Source organism: Manis javanica, chromosome 8, assembly GCF_040802235.1.
Source record: "Manis javanica isolate MJ-LG chromosome 8, MJ_LKY, whole genome shotgun sequence".
Taxonomy (NCBI): Eukaryota; Metazoa; Chordata; class Mammalia; order Pholidota; family Manidae; genus Manis; species Manis javanica.
Window position 1 is genome coordinate 2,901,865 of NC_133163.1, and position 17,821 is coordinate 2,919,685.

Genomic DNA, 17,821 nt, shown 5'->3' on the forward strand with positions numbered 1-17,821 from the left:
TGGGATCTCTGAGGAGTGTCTCATTTTTGGTGGCGTCTAGCCTTTGGTGGGAGCACGTGAAGCCTGGGGGAGACATGGGGGCTGGCAGGGTGCTCCAGCATGCCCGCCACCTGCTGGCTGTCGGTGCGCCCGCCCTCTCCTCTCCATGTACACACAGACCGACTGTCCTTGAGCTGTTTGAAAGCTTCAGGCATCAGTGATCCCCAAATACTCCAGTGTGTTCTCCTGCGTAGCCGCACGGCCCTGTTACATGGAGGCCTTCGTGCTGGTGCCGCGGTAGAGCCCTTACTGTCCCAATGAGGTCCTGGACGGCTGGTGCTTCCCCCGACCTCAGTCAGAGCTCGAGGATCGCACGGAGCTGCCATGTCCCTTCGGCCTCCCTTCGTCTAGAAGAGTGCCCTGTCTCCCCCACCCCCATTAAAAAAAAATACCATTGATGTTTTTGTAGTGCCCAGACCAGTTTTCTTGTAGAATATCCCACACCCTGCATTTGTCTGCTATTTCCCTTCATGAGATGTGGGCTGAGCACCGTCCTGGCACGAGTTCTGTATAGACGTGTGCTTCCCGTGCGTGGGGGATTGGTGATGCTGGTCGATGATTGGGTTGAGGCAGTCGCCCTGCCAGGGCCCTTTCCCTGTGCGGGCCGTGGGCGGTCAGCAGATGACAGCTGAAAGTCTGTCTGCCAGTGCATTAGTGCAACAAGTGATCCTTGGCTAGATCAGTCACTACAGTACCAGGTAGGTTTGTGTCACTCACACTGTTCTGGGCAAACACCTGTCTCCATTCATCTGTCAAAATAGTTACTTATCAAATTGGTGATGCTCATCTTTTCCCTGAAGTCCTCAGCTTTTAAGAAGCACATGCATTTATCCATCAGTTGCACAGTGGTTCTTTAGAAAGCCGCGTGCCTTTTCCTGTAGATGCCGTCACAGGAGGGATGAATGCTGATGCCAGAGGGACAGACTGGTCGTTAACAGCATAGAGGGGGCCGGGAAAGCAGCGCTTTTCTATGACATGAGCAGGCAGAGTAGCCTTCTCTGTGGTGGGGGCCCCGTCCCTGTGGAGGACAACAAAGCAGCTTTCACACCAAGGTGTGGGGGTCATGACCTTTGTCCCTTGTCCTGTGCAGCCTGCACTCCTGCCACGTTAGGGTTTAGCCTTAGTCCTGCTTTAGTCCCACTGTGCTTTAAGTAGGAAGGATATTTACTGGTGGGAAGAAAAAAAATCCGTGGTCAGTCTGACCTGTCAAGAAGTGTTTCTAGACCCCAGAATCATCATCTTTTGGAAGCTTTCCCTGTATTAAACACGTTCGGTGCTAGAAGTGCCTAGCCACCACGATTAAATCAAGTGTATTTTGTGCAAGTTTTTATTGGGTGAGAAATGATTGTTTTTGTTCCTACTTTTGGTTACAACCATGGACTCTGTGTCCTCCTGCACGTCCTCTCTGCTGGCCTCTTGGGAACAAGTAAATCCTACCAGTACAGGCTCCCCATCTCACCCTCCGTGCCACCATGGGTGGGTGTCTCTTCTTCTTTAACTTGCATCCTTTTGGTTAAATAACCAACTCATGAAACGAGGGGGCTGTTACTTGGCTAAAATTAAGTTACTTAATATTCCTTCACTCTCCATTTATCTAAGATAGAACTCTAACTCATTTAACATGCCTTATTTATGGGAGAATTTGCTTACATTTGTAGCTTGGGTGATGAGCTGAGTGATCTCGCCTTTCCCTCGTGAGTTTGTTTACAAAGTCAGACATTGCAGTGCACAGTGTGTGTGTGGTTCTGTGTGTGTGCCACCCTCCCGTCTGAATAAGGCTCCTTAGGCAGCAGCCTGATTAATCGCAGCTTCTGGAAAGCCTTGCTCTGGTTTGGCTCATGGGGATCTCACTGCAGAGCACAGGTAGAGCTGTGAGCAGCTCTTGTAGGTACCTACCCTGCTACCCTGTGCCCCGGGGTACTATTCCCTTGTGCTGACACTGCTGAGCAGACATCGGGAGCGTGTGTACGCCAGTGTGAATCATAACAGCTGTGATGTCCTTTGGTGAGAAATACTCATTTCAGGAACATTTATAAAAATGAGGTCATTTTTAAGTGGTTTTAGAATGAGCTTCAAATTAGCCTCAAAGCTTTAGCTTCAGTTTTAAATGGTGCTGCTAATTTGGGCATCTTGAGTTGTTAGAACAAAACATTGCTTTCCCATGTCATTAACCTTTCAGGGAAATTTTCACTTCTGGTCATAAGCCCGTAGTCCTCTATTGATGTTAGAATTTCTTCCCAGTCCCTGAAATGAGGTTTAAACTGTGCTGACATACCAGGTATAGATGAAATCTCTGCTTCCGCGGGTCGGCATTCTCCAACACCCTCCCTCTAAATGGCTGGGAGGGCGGGAGAGTGGACGGGCTGGGGGGCTGCGGCTGGGACTTGACTCGTCAGACTCCCCCCACCCACACGGTCACCACTCCAGCCTTAGAATGCCAAAGGCAGTGTCCTCAGGGAAGCGGGACAAAGCTGTGGGTGCAGCGGGGGTCTGACCGAACATTGCACAGTGAGAACCTGTGCCAGACCTCACGTCCCCGGTAGAGTCCACTGTTAACTTAAGAGCAGAACGGTGCTTTCCGCTGCTATTTCTCTGCCTTTGTTTTCACAGACCAGCTCAGCTAGTGAGCAAGAAATGCAGGCTCCAAAGCCAGAGGCGTCCCCATCGGTTCCTGTGGCCACAAGCACAGAGCAGCAGGAAGTAAGACAGTGTTGCCCTGCTGATTGTCACCAGGCCCTGGGTCCGTCCCCAACCTGCCCGTGTGCCACATAGGCCCTGATACACAGGTGCTGCTCTGGCACCCAGGTGGTTCCCCAGGCCTCCTCGCCGCTCATTCCAAGAACCTCTTTCCAGACTCTGAGCCTGACTTGTATTTCAGGATCACTGTCCGTGCCTTAGCTAGACACAGATTGCTTTGACAGATGTCTCAACAATATAGGAAATGGCAAGTGCAGAACTGTTCATTTCTGAGCAGGGTCTGACATGCCAGTACAGTGCCACACTGCGCAGACGCTCACCTGTTCCTGTTTGTCTCCTAGGATGTGGCTCGCGCCCCGCCGAGGCTGCCGGCCATGCCACCGCCCGCCGCACAGCCCCTCGTTCTGGCTGGACCAAAGGTAGGGCCTTGCTTTTAACCCTCAGTTTTTGAAGATAATGTTTGTGTAAATAAGACAGACTTACTGTGTTTATATGCACAGTAAGTTCTGCTATTGATCTGTTCTGAAGAGTGTGATCCAGGAAACGTCAGGACCCTGTGTTTTTGTAATTAAACCAGTGATATGTGAACACATTTTAATGGGAAAATTTCAGGGGCCACTGTCCCTGCCTTCACCCTCCAGGCCAGGCCCCTTCTCCAGCAGTAACCATTCTGTTCGTAGCTGTCAAGTCCCTTCTCCAAGTTTATTTCTGTCCGCCTGCACTCAGCGTTGTGGAGAACCATCGTGGCCTGCGGAGGGTGTTTTCCCCCAGCATAAATGGACCTACACTGAACGTGCAGCTTTGTACGCTGTCCTTTCATGGACGTGTGTTGAGAGCCATGCATGCCAGTCCTGGCAGGTCCAGCACTGGTCGCAGAGTGCCACTTGTGATATGGCAGCTTAGCAGGCATTCGCCTTTCTGCACTCAGATGCTCTCTTTTTTTCCTTTAATGTAGACGTGGCCTTTTTTAAGGTTTCAGCTATAGACAGCCACGTGGCTAGAGATGAGAAAGTGTTGTTTGGCTTTTGGGACCAAGGCGTGGTGTAGAGTCGGGGTAAGGCAGACTGCCCTCTGGGTCTCTGTTGGTCACTCCCTTGCCTCTTACAAATCGTTCCATCATACTTCTGTCCACCCGAGTAACAAACCTTTTGTTTGCTGTATTTGAGCTTCAAAGACATACTGTCCTGCACGTCCCCAGCCAACCTTATGTTTCACTCCTGACAGGACAGGGCTTTTCCAGGCTGTCGCTGTTAGGAACAGGACTGCCTACTAGTCATTCCTCGCATCCTCACATACCCCTTGGCCTCACGTGCAAGAGAGACTGCTCCGGGTGGCAGCCCACCCAAAACATGGCCCGAGGCCAGACCCCAAGAGCCTCCGGATGGCGAGAATCTTCCGCCAACTCAAGTGGCGGCCTCACTACCCCTGCGTGCAGCCTGGCTGACCTCGCTGGTGCTGGCAGCAAGACTCGTCTCCGAGGGAGGCGTGGGGCTTCCTCTCAGGCTCGGGCTCTGTGCCATGGGTGTCTGGCTGGCACCACGAGGATGGCACACACCTCAGAGAGGAGTTGCACATTCTCAGCTTTTCGAGATCCTTCCCGAGTTGCACCCCACTGTGAGCAGACCGACAGCCTCCTCTAGCCAGGCTTACCTTCTCCTCATTCCTCCTGCAGCCCAAGGCCCACCAGTTCAGCATCAAGTCCTTCTCCAGCCCCACCCAGTGCAGCCACTGCACCTCCCTGATGGTGGGGCTGATCCGGCAGGGCTACGCCTGCGAGGGTGAGTGCCATGCGCCAGGGTGGTCCTGGGCACAGCCGGTGGGGAGTGCACTCCCCAGGGCACACCAGAGAGGCCAGGCCCCGCCGGGAGCGTGCACATGCTCAATAGAAATGTGTGGGCTAAGATCTGAGCCCTGAAGCTGCAGTGGGAGCATGCACAGGTGGTCTGTGGGTAATAAAATGAGACGTTGTGCCCATTATAGGAAATTGGAAGCAGAAGTAGAAAGAACTTTTAAGATTTCCATTACTATGTCATTTGCAGTAAGCACTGTTACTTTGTTTTCTTCTGATTGTGGCACTTTAAACTCCATGTCGTGCTCTTGTCCTGTGCTGGGCCCCTGGCTGGCTTTTGACGACATGGTCGTGGGGTGCAGTTACCCCTCTTGCTGATGGACGACCAGCCAAGGTCGTATGGGGGAGACAGCAGCCCTGGGCTGGGGAGCTACCCTGCAAAAACAGCTTCCTGTTTTTCTTCATTTTATGCTATACCAGAAGCCTTTCCCTTTGTTATTGAAACTCAGCAGGCCTTTTGATCGGCTGCCTGGGCCCCTGATTGTCACTGAGACCCTTGCCCTGACACGTACCTGTTGGGTTTCCCATCCAGCTGGCCGTGTTAGTAACTCTGTAGTGAGGCTCGGGCCTTCTGGGAGCAGTACCTCCAGCTTGGGGCCCTGCTTCCTGTTCACTAGCCCTCCCCTCCCCTCTAGGGGCTCCGAGGACCATGTCGAGAAGCCACTCGGTGGCCAAGTCCCAGAGCCCTCTGCCTTGCTGGGCATCTGAGCCATGTCCAGTGACTCACTGATGGGTCAGCAACGTGCCTCTGGCGTGTGTTGCACAGGAGCCTCTGCGTGGGGGGAAGCAGGCACTCACGCTGTGCGCCTCTCTTCCAGTGTGCGCGTTCGCCTGCCATGTGTCCTGCAAAGACAGCGCTCCCCAGGTGTGCCCCATCCCTCCCGAGCAGTCCAAGCGACCCCTTGGCGTGGATGTTCAGAGAGGCATAGGAACAGCCTACAAGGGCTATGTGAAGGTAGGGTGGACATGGCCCAGGTGTGGTGGCCCACAGCCACGCCCAGAGGGTCTTGAAAGGGGGTTCTTTGCTGTGTGAGGTGACCCTTGTGCCAGTATTGGGAGGCCTCCACTCCTGGGAAACGAGGTCTTCAGCCTGCAGTCTTAAGAACCCCACAGAAACACTCACAGTCATCTGGGGCCCCTTTGTCCGCACCTCCTGGGCTATTTGCTTGACGATGAGGGTTCCGAGCCAGGTGCTGTGTGAAAACCACTGCCTAGGCAGCCCTGGGTATCTTTCTGGCTCCAGCATTCCAAGATGCTCCGTGTCTGGTGTGATCACCTGTTTGCTGAGCTGTCCACCGTGTCCCGACTCCCTCTGTCACGTGCACACATCCCCCAGCAGACACAGCTCTGCCCGCCAGCCTGGGAGGGAGCTCTCCTTGGAGAAGCAGCCAGAAGGAGACTGGGGGCACAGCAGCCACCTCCAGGAAGTCCTCTGGGGCCCTGCTCCCATTGCCTCGACATGTGGCTGTCCTCCCAGGCCCAGTAAAATATGGTCACCTTTATCTGTAGGTCCCAAAGCCTACTGGGGTGAAGAAGGGATGGCAGCGGGCATACGCAGTGGTCTGTGACTGTAAGCTCTTTCTGTATGATCTGCCTGAGGGGAAGTCCACCCAGCCTGGCGTTGCTGCAAGCCAAGTCTTGGATCTCAGGTCTGTTTTGTGCGTTGTGTTCTTGTTCTAGGAGCTTTATTTGACTGACTTAACCTTTAGTCCCAGTGTCAGTTTGTTGCTTAATGACCTTTAGTCTCATTTATACCTTCCATTGTTAATTATTGTGCAGTTCTGAAAACAGGTGCTTACAGTGTGTGCTGGAAACTTCCCTGCTATAGATATTTTTGCACCAAGCAATTTGCTAAATAGGCACATAGTAAGAAAACTACGTGTCCCAAGAACAAATACACAGGCACATGGCACAGCCCAAGGCCGTCTGTGTCACAGTGTCTGCAAGTGTTCTCTCTCCGTGGCGGGAATCAGAGCCCGGGCTCTGTGCGGCCAGAACATTTGCTGCGTGGCGGCGTCTCTTGCCACTGTCACCTCTCATCAGACACCTTCAAACAGATGAATCACACATATGGAGATGGCAGAGCTGCTTCCTTCCCGGCTTCTCTTAATGTCTAACTCTGCATCTCCCCATTTGTAAAGTGGGCATAACAGCAACATTACCAGGTCAGAGGGCTATGAAGGTGAGCAGGTTAGAGGCTTCCTGGGCTTAGTGCCTGATCTGGGTGTCTGTCATCTGCCATCTGTGCTCCCAACCCCGGTGCCATCAGGACAGCTCCTGCTGCTGCCGCCTGGCCTGGGCCCCGGAGGCACGTGCCTTCGAGGACAGCTGCAGGAGCAAAGGTGTAGCAGGGTCGCCTCCACAGTGGTCCCCACATTCCATGTCCCTAGCCACTGGGCAGGGAGGAGCAGTGGCACCTGTGTTTGGAACGTGCCCATCCCTCGCTGTGCCCAGGTGTGCCCTGGTCTGGGGTGAAGAGGCTGCTGGCAGGTGTCCCAGGGGCATCACCTTGGCGGAAGGGCCCCGGGTTGAGAGCATACGGGAGGTGGGGTTTTACTCTGAGCGATCGCCAAGTGACTCGTGCCAGTAGCCAGGGACCCGGGGCTGCAGTGTTTGTGACTGGCGCGGGCTGGAGCAGTGCGCGGCGGGCGCTCCTGGTCTCCCAGCACGCTGGCTGTGGAGACGCGCACAGGGGTCCCGCGCTGTCAGCTGTCTTGTCGGTATGACCCTCACTCAGGTGGAGGCAAGGGGCCTGCCCCGTGTTGTAGAAAATAAAGCCAGGCAGGTGTCCTTGCTGTCGGGCTTGTGCACAGAGGGTGGAGGCGAGACCCCGTGTGAGGCCCCTCCCTGACGTCCCTGTGCGCTTTCCCACCAGAGACGACGAGTTCTCCGTGAGCTCAGTTCTGGCTTCTGATGTCATCCACGCCTCCCGCCGGGACATCCCATGTATATTCAGGGTATGGTGTTTTCTGTTCTTTAGAGACTTTTTACTAATCTTTTTTTCAGAAATCACCTGGTTCAGATAACAAGTTCTGGGCATTTCATTGAACTGTGGCAGGGGGCTAGCACACATCCAGCATGTTTTCCCACCTTCCTGCCTGGCTCCCGACCCCTTCCCTTTGTTGGGTGCCTCCCTGCCCACTTCCTCTCAGACCCGTCACCCACATTGCCAGCACCCCTTCATCCTCCCCGTCAGTCTGGTCATAGCATGCTCCCTGCTGGAGGCGCCCCGTGGTCAGGCGCCAGGGAGGCCAGCCACCGCAGCTCCCCAGGACTCACTGGCCAGTAGGGGGAGCAAAGCAGGAAGGAGCGAGTAGACAGTGTCTGTTGGCATCTTTGTGGGCCAGGACAGAGAGTCTGCCCGCTGGGCCCGTGTTATATGCCGCAGTGCTGGGAAGCTCTAGGGATGGTAGGCCAGGGAGAGCGTCATCCCCTGGCCCTGCCACCACTGGGAGTTTTCATAAATCCATTGAAATCTTGCTTGACCACAAAACTAAGTCTATGCATCATTTTTTATTGGATCACTTCTATTCAGAAACCATGTCTTGTATACAGTACAGAAAATTGCCACCACTGTGTACACACTGAGTGATCATTCTGAAGCAGAAGCTCTCCAGGTTTCCTGCCAAGTGCCAAGGGAATGGAATGCTCACAGGGAAGCGTGTTTGGGCAAAGCATTTTTGTTTGAGATCCTGTTTTCCCTGGATGTGTTCTGAGAATCTGTTTTTGATTATAGTAAGAGTTATAATTCAAGAAAACAATTTTAAAATGGGCAGTTACACCACAGTTTTAGAAAGAGCAGAATTAACTAACATCTGACAGGAAAGGGATCTGGGGTGCCCACTTAGAGCTATGCTCCTGCCTGTTCACAGCAGCAGAGCCCCTCACAACTCCTCACGACCTCGGGGTGGCTGGGGGCCAGGACCTGAGGCTTTAACCCTGACGGGCGCCCTGGGTCAGGGCGCTGGGAAGTGCATCCCTCCTGGTCCCACCTCCACTCAGGGCACCATCTGGGCAGGACACGGGCGTGTTTGCTGGGCCTGGTGGCCTTACAGCTCTTCTCTGTCTGTCATGAAGGTGACAGCCTCTCTCTTAGGCACACCGTCCAAGACCAGCTCCCTGCTCATTCTGACAGAGAATGAGAATGAAAAGAGAAAGTGGGTTGGGATTCTAGAAGGCCTCCAGTCCATCCTGCGTAAGAACCGCCTGAGGAACCAGGTCGTGCACGTCCCGCAGGAGGCCTACGACAGCTCGCTGCCTCTCATCAAGGCCGTGCTCACGGCTGCCATCTTGGGTACGTGCTGGCCACTGCGGGGCGGTGCGGGGCTCCTCGGGGGTGCTTCGGAAGCTGCCACAGTGCCTCGGCTGAGCCCTCCACCCGGTGGAGACCACTACTGTGGTGCAGCAGGAATTTGTCATTACTCTGGGGGTTTTAAGACGGAGTCTGTGCTGACGGTGCTGATTTTATGTTCTTATGTGTCCTGCTGCCTCAACAGACGGGGAGAGGATTGCGGTCGGCTTAGAAGAAGGGCTGTATGTCATAGAGGTGACCCGTGACGGTGAGTGAGCAGGCCCAGTGCCCGCCTGCCGGGCTAGTGCTGGTGGGCACAGAGCCATAGGGGCTCAGCAGAGACGGAGGCCCTGCACGTGTCGGGTCAGTTCAGTCACCGAGTCAGAGGACTTCGTGAAGAAAGGGAGGCAGGCAGCCGAGAAACAGTTAACAGCAAAGGAGACGGGTGTTCTGCAAATGTCTGTTGCGTGTCGCCTGGTGCCTCAGGCTGAGGGCAGGGTCCCCACTGGCGAGTCCAGTGGAGCGTGAAGACCGCCCCCCGGGGGTGCCGGGGCCTGTAGGCTCCTCGTGGGGCAGCCAGAGCCTCCCACAGCAGCAGGGTTTACTTGATTCCTGGATGCACTGCGGCCTCCCTGAGGCTTTCCCTCCTTTGCTTCGGATTTTGACATCTCACTTCTCCCAACAGGAAAAGGCAGAGGCACCCCTTTGCATCTCCTGTGCGTCGTGGTGCCGGGTCAGGGACAGAGACGCGGGGGGCCAGGCGTGGCCAGGGATGGGCTCCGGGAGCCTCCCCCAGGGAACGGGGGGGAGGTGGAGGCGGTGGTCCCTCCCGGGTGAGCTCAGGGTCTCAGCACGCCTGGCCACATGGAGGAAGGGGGAATGACCGCTGCCAGCCCAAGGCTGTGGGTCCCTTGGGACCCAGACCAAGGGCTCTGGCTCTGAAGTCCCAGAGTGGAGGTCCTGACCCCATTAGGGAATGGAGCGTATGAGGGTTAATTTGGGGGCCAGTGAGAGGTGGGTGCTTTCACATAGTTAATCTAAGGGTCTGGGGAGGTTGGAAGCAGTCTGTTTCCCAAATGCGACCCAAGGGTTCTTGGCTTCAGGGATGAGCTAAAGGAGGTCCAGGTCCTGCCCCCGCCAGGACCATACCACACTGGGTGTCTCCCAGCCAGGGCCCCGGGGCTTCTGGCAGAGGGCACTGTGGAGTGAGGTTGGCGGAGGCAGAGGCCGGTTTCCCAGAACCGCAGTGGGAAGGGATGGGTCCCCTGCAGGGCAGGCAGAGCCACCCCTGCCTCAGTACTGACACGCCGCCCTGCTGTTGCCCTCCCCTCAGTGATTGTGCGCGTTGCCGACTACAAGAAGGTACACCAGATTGAGCTCGCTCCCAAAGAGAAGATCGTGGCCCTCCTCTGTGGCCGGAACCGCCATGTCCATCTGTGTCCATGGTCTTCCTTTGATGGGGCAGAGAGTAGCCTTGATGTCAAGCTTCCGGAAACGAAAGGCTGCCAGCTCCTGACAGCTGGGGCTCTGAGGAAGACCTCTCCCACCTGCCTCTTTGCCGCCGTGAAACGGCTGGTCCTTTGCTATGAGATCCAGAGAACTAAGCCTTTCCACAGGAAGTTCAATGAGATTGTGGCCCCTGGCACTGTACAGTGGATGGCCGTGTTCAAGGACAAACTCTGTGTCGGCTACCCTTCTGGGTTCTCTCTGTTGAGCACCCAGGGAGATGGGCAGGCTCTAAACCTGGTAAATCCCAATGACCCCTCGCTTACGTTCCTCTCACAACAGTCTTTTGATGCCCTTTGTGCTGTGGAGCTCAAAAGTGAGGAGTACCTGCTTTGCTTCAGCCACATGGGACTGTACGTGGACCCACAAGGTCGGAGGTCACGCATGCAGGAGCTCATGTGGCCTGCGGCGCCTGTTGCCTGTAGTATGTATATGTTTTTCTGTTGCCATTTCCCTGTTGCTGCTTCTTGCATAGACGGTCAGCACGCGTCCTCTTTGCTCCAGTGTGTCTCCCACCTCCCTAGAGAAGTCGTTAGGCGCCAGGCAGTGGGCCACATGGCTGTCCACTGCGCCATGTGGTCCCCAGGCCACATTTCAGACCAGCTCTGGGCAGGCTTGCAGGCTGACCACAGCCTGCCATGTCCTGAGCCAGCCCCACCCGCCCCACCAGCACCCCTCATCCCCCCAAGCTCAGGAGGCTCTGCTCCCCAGAAGGGCTCTGCAGGAGGCCCGCAGCTGAAGAGCCCCAACGGAGATGACCCAGCAACTCACAGCCATGAAATGAGCTAAAGGTTTTTGATGGCCAGAAAAAAATTCAGCTCTGATGTCCAGGTTAGAGTTCCTCTTGGACAGACATTTTCCTGAGAGTAGGAGCTGATTTGCTTAATTGGGGCTTTCCATGTGACTCATGGCACTGGGTAGAACTCAGGACAGTCCAAGAACTTAGTGAGCAAGGTCCCTGGGGTGGGGCTCCATTCAGGGGACACTTTCCGCCTAGCTGGCTGCTTTTACAAGACCCTAACCCTACAATCCCACCAATTTGATATGTCCAGGTAGCCCATACCATCGAACCAGCAGGTCAGACAAAGTCAAGAGTGATTAGACGAGCCACAGGGCACATGTTGATGGGGGCCAGGAGGGAATGGGGCAGGTGGAGGACCTCAAAGCACCACCTGTTGTCGGCCTCATTGGTTTTGCTGAGCTGGCAGAGTGACCAAGAGTGTCGGGGCCTGTGAGTGAACTGCCAACCTCCAGCCCGAGGGCTTACTGGGTGTCTCCTGACTTCTGCCCTCAGCAGAGGCAGTTGGTACAGCAGGCAGGCGGGTCAGGCGGCCAGGTCCTGGGGCGCAAGGCAGGAGCCGGGGCCAGCCGGGAAGGAGGCGCGCCCATTGCCTTGACACCCCTCGCCCACCGCCTCATCCCTGTGGGCAGCCGGCACGGATGCCCTCGGAGCACACGGGGTGCCCGCTCCTCAGAGCCTGTTCCTCCAGGCTCTAGCGGGGGGAAAAGCCGAGTGTTGCGAAGGACCTGGGTCCCTGGTGTGTTTTATGATCTTGGCTGCGAGTGACCTGGTGTGGACCCTGGTGTTCCCGCCTTCTCCTCGGGTTCCGTTCTCTTTCCACCTGGGCTCTCTTTCTCTCGCCCGTGCACAGTACAGACCCCAGATCAGGGTTAGATCTGGCAGAAAGTAAACACCTTCTGGGCTGGGGAGCTAACTCCCTCGCCTACGTGTTCCTCTCCCTGTGCTGAGCGCTTGTGTGCTCACCTCTCCCCGCACGTGGGGCGGTGTGACCTGTCCCGTCTGACCCAGGAGGAAGCCGAGGGCTAGAGGTGAGCCATGCGTGAGTCCCACAGCAGAGGCCGGCTCCTATGCGAAGCGACCTTCCGTAGCCATCTGGCCCTGACTCGCTTCCTAGTCGAAGGCTTGCTGTGGGCTGTGCATCTGTTTACCAGGGGCCCCAGGGCCCACACGGGTCTCCTCCCAGCTCCTCACAAGTAAGAGGAGCTGCCCCAGAAGCTGCTGTGTGGAGACTTGGCCTCTGAAAGTTCATCTAGGCTGCCTGGCTTCTCCAACCATCTTTTCTGCTCCTGTCACTCAAAAGGAGGGGCCTCTTGGTTTGTGGGAAATGTCACTTATCAGTCTGGTGATGAGTTCCAGCATCTTTTGTCTTCTTCCTAAGCTGTTTCATTTTCTTTCTTCAAAAGTAAAGAGCTGATCATGCAGCCCATTTGGAAAGTATTAATAGCAACATAGCAGAAGCTTTTCAAGGATTCACCTGCTAGTAAAGTGTAAGTGATGAACATTAGCTTTTAACCTGAGAGACAGGCAGGAGCCAGAGCTGAGCTGGAACCATCTGCACAGCTCTGCATTTCTGCAGGGCGATGCTGGGAACTGCAGGGCAACGGTGAGGACAGCTTGCCTTGGACCAGGGCCTGGCCACCCTGGCAGGGTGACTGAGAAGAGGACAGCCACTGCTCCCTCTCCAGTCATTCTGAGTGTGGGGGTGTTCCCCTTAAACCTCAGATGCCAGCCGGGCCAGCAGTCTTGGTCTCCCATCTTGGGTGTGCTCGGCCGGATTTCTTGTCACCTGACAGGATGCCGTCACTTAGAATGAGCAGGGGAGGACAGCGCCATCCCAGAGCCCCCTGCAGGAGGATAGTGACCATCCCCAGGTGCGTTCCCGCAGGCCACCGAAGGGGCACCTGCCAACGTCCTTGGCCACCAGGTGCAGCAATGGGTGTGGCCACTGCCCCAGTGCTAAGCAGTGGTTTCATGTGAGATTTTGAATATTTACCCAGAGACTTGATTCTTGGCACCTCTTAAAGAAGGGATTTGCTTCAAGAAACAACATTCAGCCCCTACCTGAATTTCTGCATTTCTGATGTGCTGCACCTGAAGTAATAAGCTTCGGCAATGATTGTATAAGAAATCTAAACGGAAAAGCTGATTTTTTTAAACAGCCCATCTTCAACTTCTATGCCGTGGGATTTAAAATGCAGTCTGGGTACAGAAGTCACGGTAAAGCATTTAAATGTTGGTTGTACTTGTCTGAACTTTGAAGTGAAATTATCTACAGTTTGAGCCATTGTAAGCCCTGAGCTGGGCGGTGCGGCCTCCCCTGCGCTTGGTGACGCCCTAGGTGCCGGGTCTGGCCGCTGCCCTGCAGGGGAGGTGCCAGGTCCGGGCCGCCTGGGTTGCTCACCCGGCTTTGCTCCGTCTGCGCTAGGTTGCAGCCCCTTGCACATCACGGTGTACAGCGAGTACGGCGTGGACGTCTTTGACGTGCACTCCACCGAGTGGGTCCAGACCATCGGCCTGCGGAGGGTAAGGCCCGGGGGTGCAGGAGCCTCCTCCCACCTGGCGCTGGCCCCCCAGCAACCACGCACTCTGCTCTGTCACACAGATAAGACCGCTGAACGTGGAGGGCACCCTCAACCTGCTTGGCTGCGAGCCACCCCGCTTGATCTACTTCAAGAACAAGTCCTCAGGTTGGCCTTTGTCCGCGGTGCAGGCAGAGGGAGTGGGGGGCAGCCTCGTCCCCAGGGGCGGCGGGCTCCTGGTCACCATGCGACGGTGGGCACCGTGCCTCCTGCAGGAGCAGCCCTCAGCGTGCCAGACACCTCTGACAACAGCAAGAAGCAGATGCTGCGGACCAGGAGCAAGAGGCGGTTTGTCTTCAAGGTGCCAGAGGAGGAGAGGCTGCAGCAGCGGCGGTAGGACGGGGCCCGGCGGCCTTGCAGAGGAGGGTGAGGCTGAGACAGGACTGCCACATATCCATGAATCTCAAAACCTTCTTCTTTTCCCCAGAGAGATGCTGAGAGACCCAGAATTGAGATCTAAAATGATCTCCAACCCGACCAACTTCAACCATGTGGCCCACATGGGCCCCGGTGATGGGATGCAGGTGCTCATGGACCTGCCTCTGGTGAGCTCCGGGCAGGCCAGGTGCCTCCGAGACACGGCCAGGCCTGCCCCGGCCTCTGCCGGCTCATCCCCACGCGCCCTGTGCTCTGGGCGGGCCTGGGCGCCGGGCTCTTGGGTCTGTCCTGGTGGAGCTCCTCCATGGGCATCTCCTCGTCACCCTTCCACTGGGGGCATGTTTGCCAGAGTCTGCCCCCGTTTCAGTCTGTTAGTATTGCTAACTGAAAACATTTCTAAGTAACATGGGCAGGTAGTGTACTTTTTTCTTTTTCACTTAAAAAAATGTTTTTTGTAGGACTTAACTTGGCCTAAAATCACTATTGCCAAATCTTAGCTCCAGACTGACCACTGCCACTGTCCGGAGTGCCTCCCGGGCCACTGTGCTCAGCGAGGCCTAGCCTGGCTGCGTCTGGGGCTGCAGTTGGCCTGCGGGCGCCCAGCCAGGACCTGAGCGGCTCACGTGCTCTTCTCTTCACCCAGAGTGCAGTGCCCCCTGCCCAGGAGGACCGGACCGGCCCTGCTCCCGCCGGCCTGGCCCGGCAGCCCCCGCCCAGAAGCAAGCCCGGCGCCCCGTGGCCCTCGTCAGGTACGGAGGGCGCCGGGCTTGGGCCCACCCGCGGGGCTTCTGGGCGCTTGGGCAGCTCCCGAGCCTTCTCCTCAGGCCGGGGCTCGCTCTGTTCCACAGGCGGGCCGGAGCCGGGCGTGGCCGTGCCTCTGAGAGGCATGTCCGATCCTGACCAGGACTTGGACAAGGAGGTAAGACTTGCCTGTGTACAGCGGGGGCGTCCGCTTCCATGTGCCAGGGATCCGAGTGGCTTCTTCGGCTGAAGGTGCCTTGTCGCCCCAGGGCAGCCGTGGGGGCCCAGGCCGGGGGTGGGGAGGCTCTCACCACTGTGCAAAGCAGAGGTGCCAATGGCGTCGGGGCCCGGAGCACCCCACTCGCCGCTTTCCAGGTCATCTGCGGGCTGGAGGCTGAAGTGGGTTGGCCTCAGCCTGCTGAGAGGGGCGTGGGAACGAGTAGTGCACTCCTGGGTCAGACCACGGCCTCCGCAGCTCGGAGCCAGGCCTCCTGACAGGCTCTGCTCCACAGCCCCTGGCTCCCCCGCTGCAGCTGGGGCTGCCCCGAGCATGGGTGGCTCCTCCTGGGCAGGGGCCACTTGGCATGACTGAGAACTGCAAGATTTCTTGTGAAAAGCCCAGCCAACTTCTCCCTTCTAGACTTTTCTGTGTAGTTTTACACATAGATGTAGCATGCCTGTAGGTGAGCTAGTTTTAAAGCACAGGTGGCCTGTGGGTCTTGGAGAGCCTTCCGAGTTGGCCTGTCCTCTCCCGCTGCCGCCTCCAGCAGCCCTTGGGCTGAAGTCAGGAACAGCCCCTGGCCGGGTTTGCTCTGGTGCCCCAGACCCGCCCCTCCCGGCGACCAGACCTCATGCATGCGGAGGCAGGCCGCTCTCTGCCTCAGCTTCCTGTGTGTGGGAGGGAGGGAGAGCGCCCCTACCTGCAGGGCTGTCCACAGACAGCAGGGTGAGAGCGCCACCTCCAGGACAGGGTGGGGCTCTCAGCTGTCATCCCTCATGTTGCCCATCTTTCTGAGCCCGGTGGCTCTTCCAGGACCTATTGGCTCTTTTCCGAGGCCTTCACGCCACCACCTGTCCAACTGCTCAGCCGTTGTGCTGTTCTCCTGATTTGTAGAAACTCTTTATAAATGGGGTTGTCTGATGTGAATGCTTTCTCAGTATCACTAATATTTTAAATTTTTTTATGATTTTGTGAAGTGTTTATTTTTGTAGTTGTTAAGTTTTATAAATTAAATAGGTTTTTGGGTTTTTTTGGTATCATTAATCTACAATTACATGAGGAACATTATGTTCACTAGGCTTCCCCCTTCACCAAGTCCCCCCCACATACCCCATTAGTCACTGTCCATCAGCGTAGTGAGATGCTGTAGAATCATTACTTGTCTTCTCTGTGTTGCACAGCCCTCCCCGTGCCCCCTCCCCACATTATACATGCTAATCGTAATGCCCCCTTTCTTTTTCCCCCCCTTATCCCTCCCTTCCCACCCATCCTCCCCAGTCCCTTTCCCTTTGGTAACTGTTAGTCCATTCTTGGGTTCTGTGATTCTGCTGCTGTTTTGTTCCTTCAGTATTTGCTTTGTTCTTATACTCCACATATGAGTGAAATCATGTGGTACTTGTCTTTCTCCGCCTGGCTTATTTCACTGAGCATAATACCCTCCAGCTCCATCCATGTTGTTGCAAATGGTAGGATTTGTTTTCTTCTTATGGCTGAATAATATTCCATTGTGTATATGTACCACATCTTCTTTATCCACTCATCTACTGATGGACACTTAGGTTGCTTCCATTTCTTGGCTATTGTAAATTGTGCTGCGATAAACATAGGGGTGCATCTGTCTTTTTGAAACTGGGCTGCTGCATTCTTAGGGTAAATTCCTAGGAGTGGGATTCCTGGGTCAAATGGTATTTCTATTTTGAGCTTTTTGAGGAACCTCCATACTGCTTTCCACAATGGTTGAACTAATTTACATTCTCACCAGCAGTGTAGGTAGGAGGGTTCCCCTTTCTCCACATCCTCACCAACATTTGTTGTTGTTTGTCTTTTGGATGGTAGCAATCCTTACTGGTGTGAGGTGATATCTCATTGTGGTTTTAATTTGCATTTCTCTGATGAGTAGTGATGTGGAGCATCTTTTCATGTGCCTCTTGGCCATCTGAATTTCTTCTTTGGAGAAGTGTCTGTTCAGATCCTCTGCCCATTTTTTAATTGGATTCTTTGCTTTTTGTTTGTTGAGGTATATGAGCTTTTTATATATTTTGGATGTCAACCCTTTATCGGATCTGTCATTTATGAATATATTCTCCCATACTGTAGGATGCCTTTTTGTTCTATTGATGGTGTCCTTTGCTGTACAGAAGCTTTTCAGCTTGATATAGTCCCACTTGTTCATTTTTGCTTTTGTTTCCCTTGCCCGGGGAGATATGTTTATGAAGAAGTCACTCACGTTTATGTCTAAGAGAGTTTTGCCTATGTTTTTTTCTAAGAGTTTTATGGTTTCACGGCTTACATTCAGGTCTTTCATCCATTTCGAATTTACTTCTGTGTATGGGGTTAGACAGGGATCCAGTTTCATTCTCTTACATGTAGCTGTCCAGTTTTGCCAACACCAGCTGTTGAAGAGACTGTCATTTCCCCATTGTATGTCCATGGCTCCTTTATCGTATATTAATTGACCATATATGTTTGGGTTAATGTCTGGAGTCTCTATTGTGTTCCACTGGTCTGTGGCTCTGTTCTTGTGCCAGTACCAAATTGTCTTGATTACTGTGGCTTTGTAATAGAGCTTGAAGTTGGGGAGCGAGATCCCCCAACTTTATTCTTCCTTCTCAGGATTGCTTTGACTATTCGGGGTCTTTGGTGTTTCCATATGAATTTTTGAACTATTCCAGTTCGTTAAAGAATGCTGTTGGTAATTTGATAGGGATTGCATTAAATC

At 54.9% G+C, this 17,821-nt stretch overlaps 1 protein-coding gene across 3 annotated transcripts in view; it reads left to right on the forward strand.

Moving 5' to 3' along the window:
• The window catches only part of CDC42BPB (CDC42 binding protein kinase beta), a 109,725-nt gene that overhangs the window by 84,770 nt on the left and 7,134 nt on the right, over nt 1-17,821 (forward strand). The window contains exons 22-36 of one of the 3 annotated variants that reach the window (XM_036991926.2): nt 2,650-2,739; nt 3,078-3,155; nt 4,409-4,514; nt 5,404-5,540; nt 6,095-6,234; nt 7,461-7,542; nt 8,663-8,879; nt 9,082-9,144; nt 10,210-10,806; nt 13,610-13,707; nt 13,787-13,871; nt 13,979-14,096; nt 14,191-14,308; nt 14,785-14,890; nt 14,990-15,060. In XM_036991926.2, coding sequence (XP_036847821.2) covers nt 2,650-2,739; nt 3,078-3,155; nt 4,409-4,514; nt 5,404-5,540; nt 6,095-6,234; nt 7,461-7,542; nt 8,663-8,879; nt 9,082-9,144; nt 10,210-10,806; nt 13,610-13,707; nt 13,787-13,871; nt 13,979-14,096; nt 14,191-14,308; nt 14,785-14,890; nt 14,990-15,060 — 2,106 coding nt within the window. Of the gene's footprint in view, nt 1-2,649; nt 2,740-3,077; nt 3,156-4,408; nt 4,515-5,403; nt 5,541-6,094; nt 6,235-7,460; nt 7,543-8,662; nt 8,880-9,081; nt 9,145-10,209; nt 10,807-13,609; nt 13,708-13,786; nt 13,872-13,978; nt 14,103-14,190; nt 14,309-14,784; nt 14,891-14,989; nt 15,061-17,821 lie in introns of those variants that run through there. The other 2 variants (XM_073241808.1, XR_012133649.1) reach the window with 2 other exon arrangements.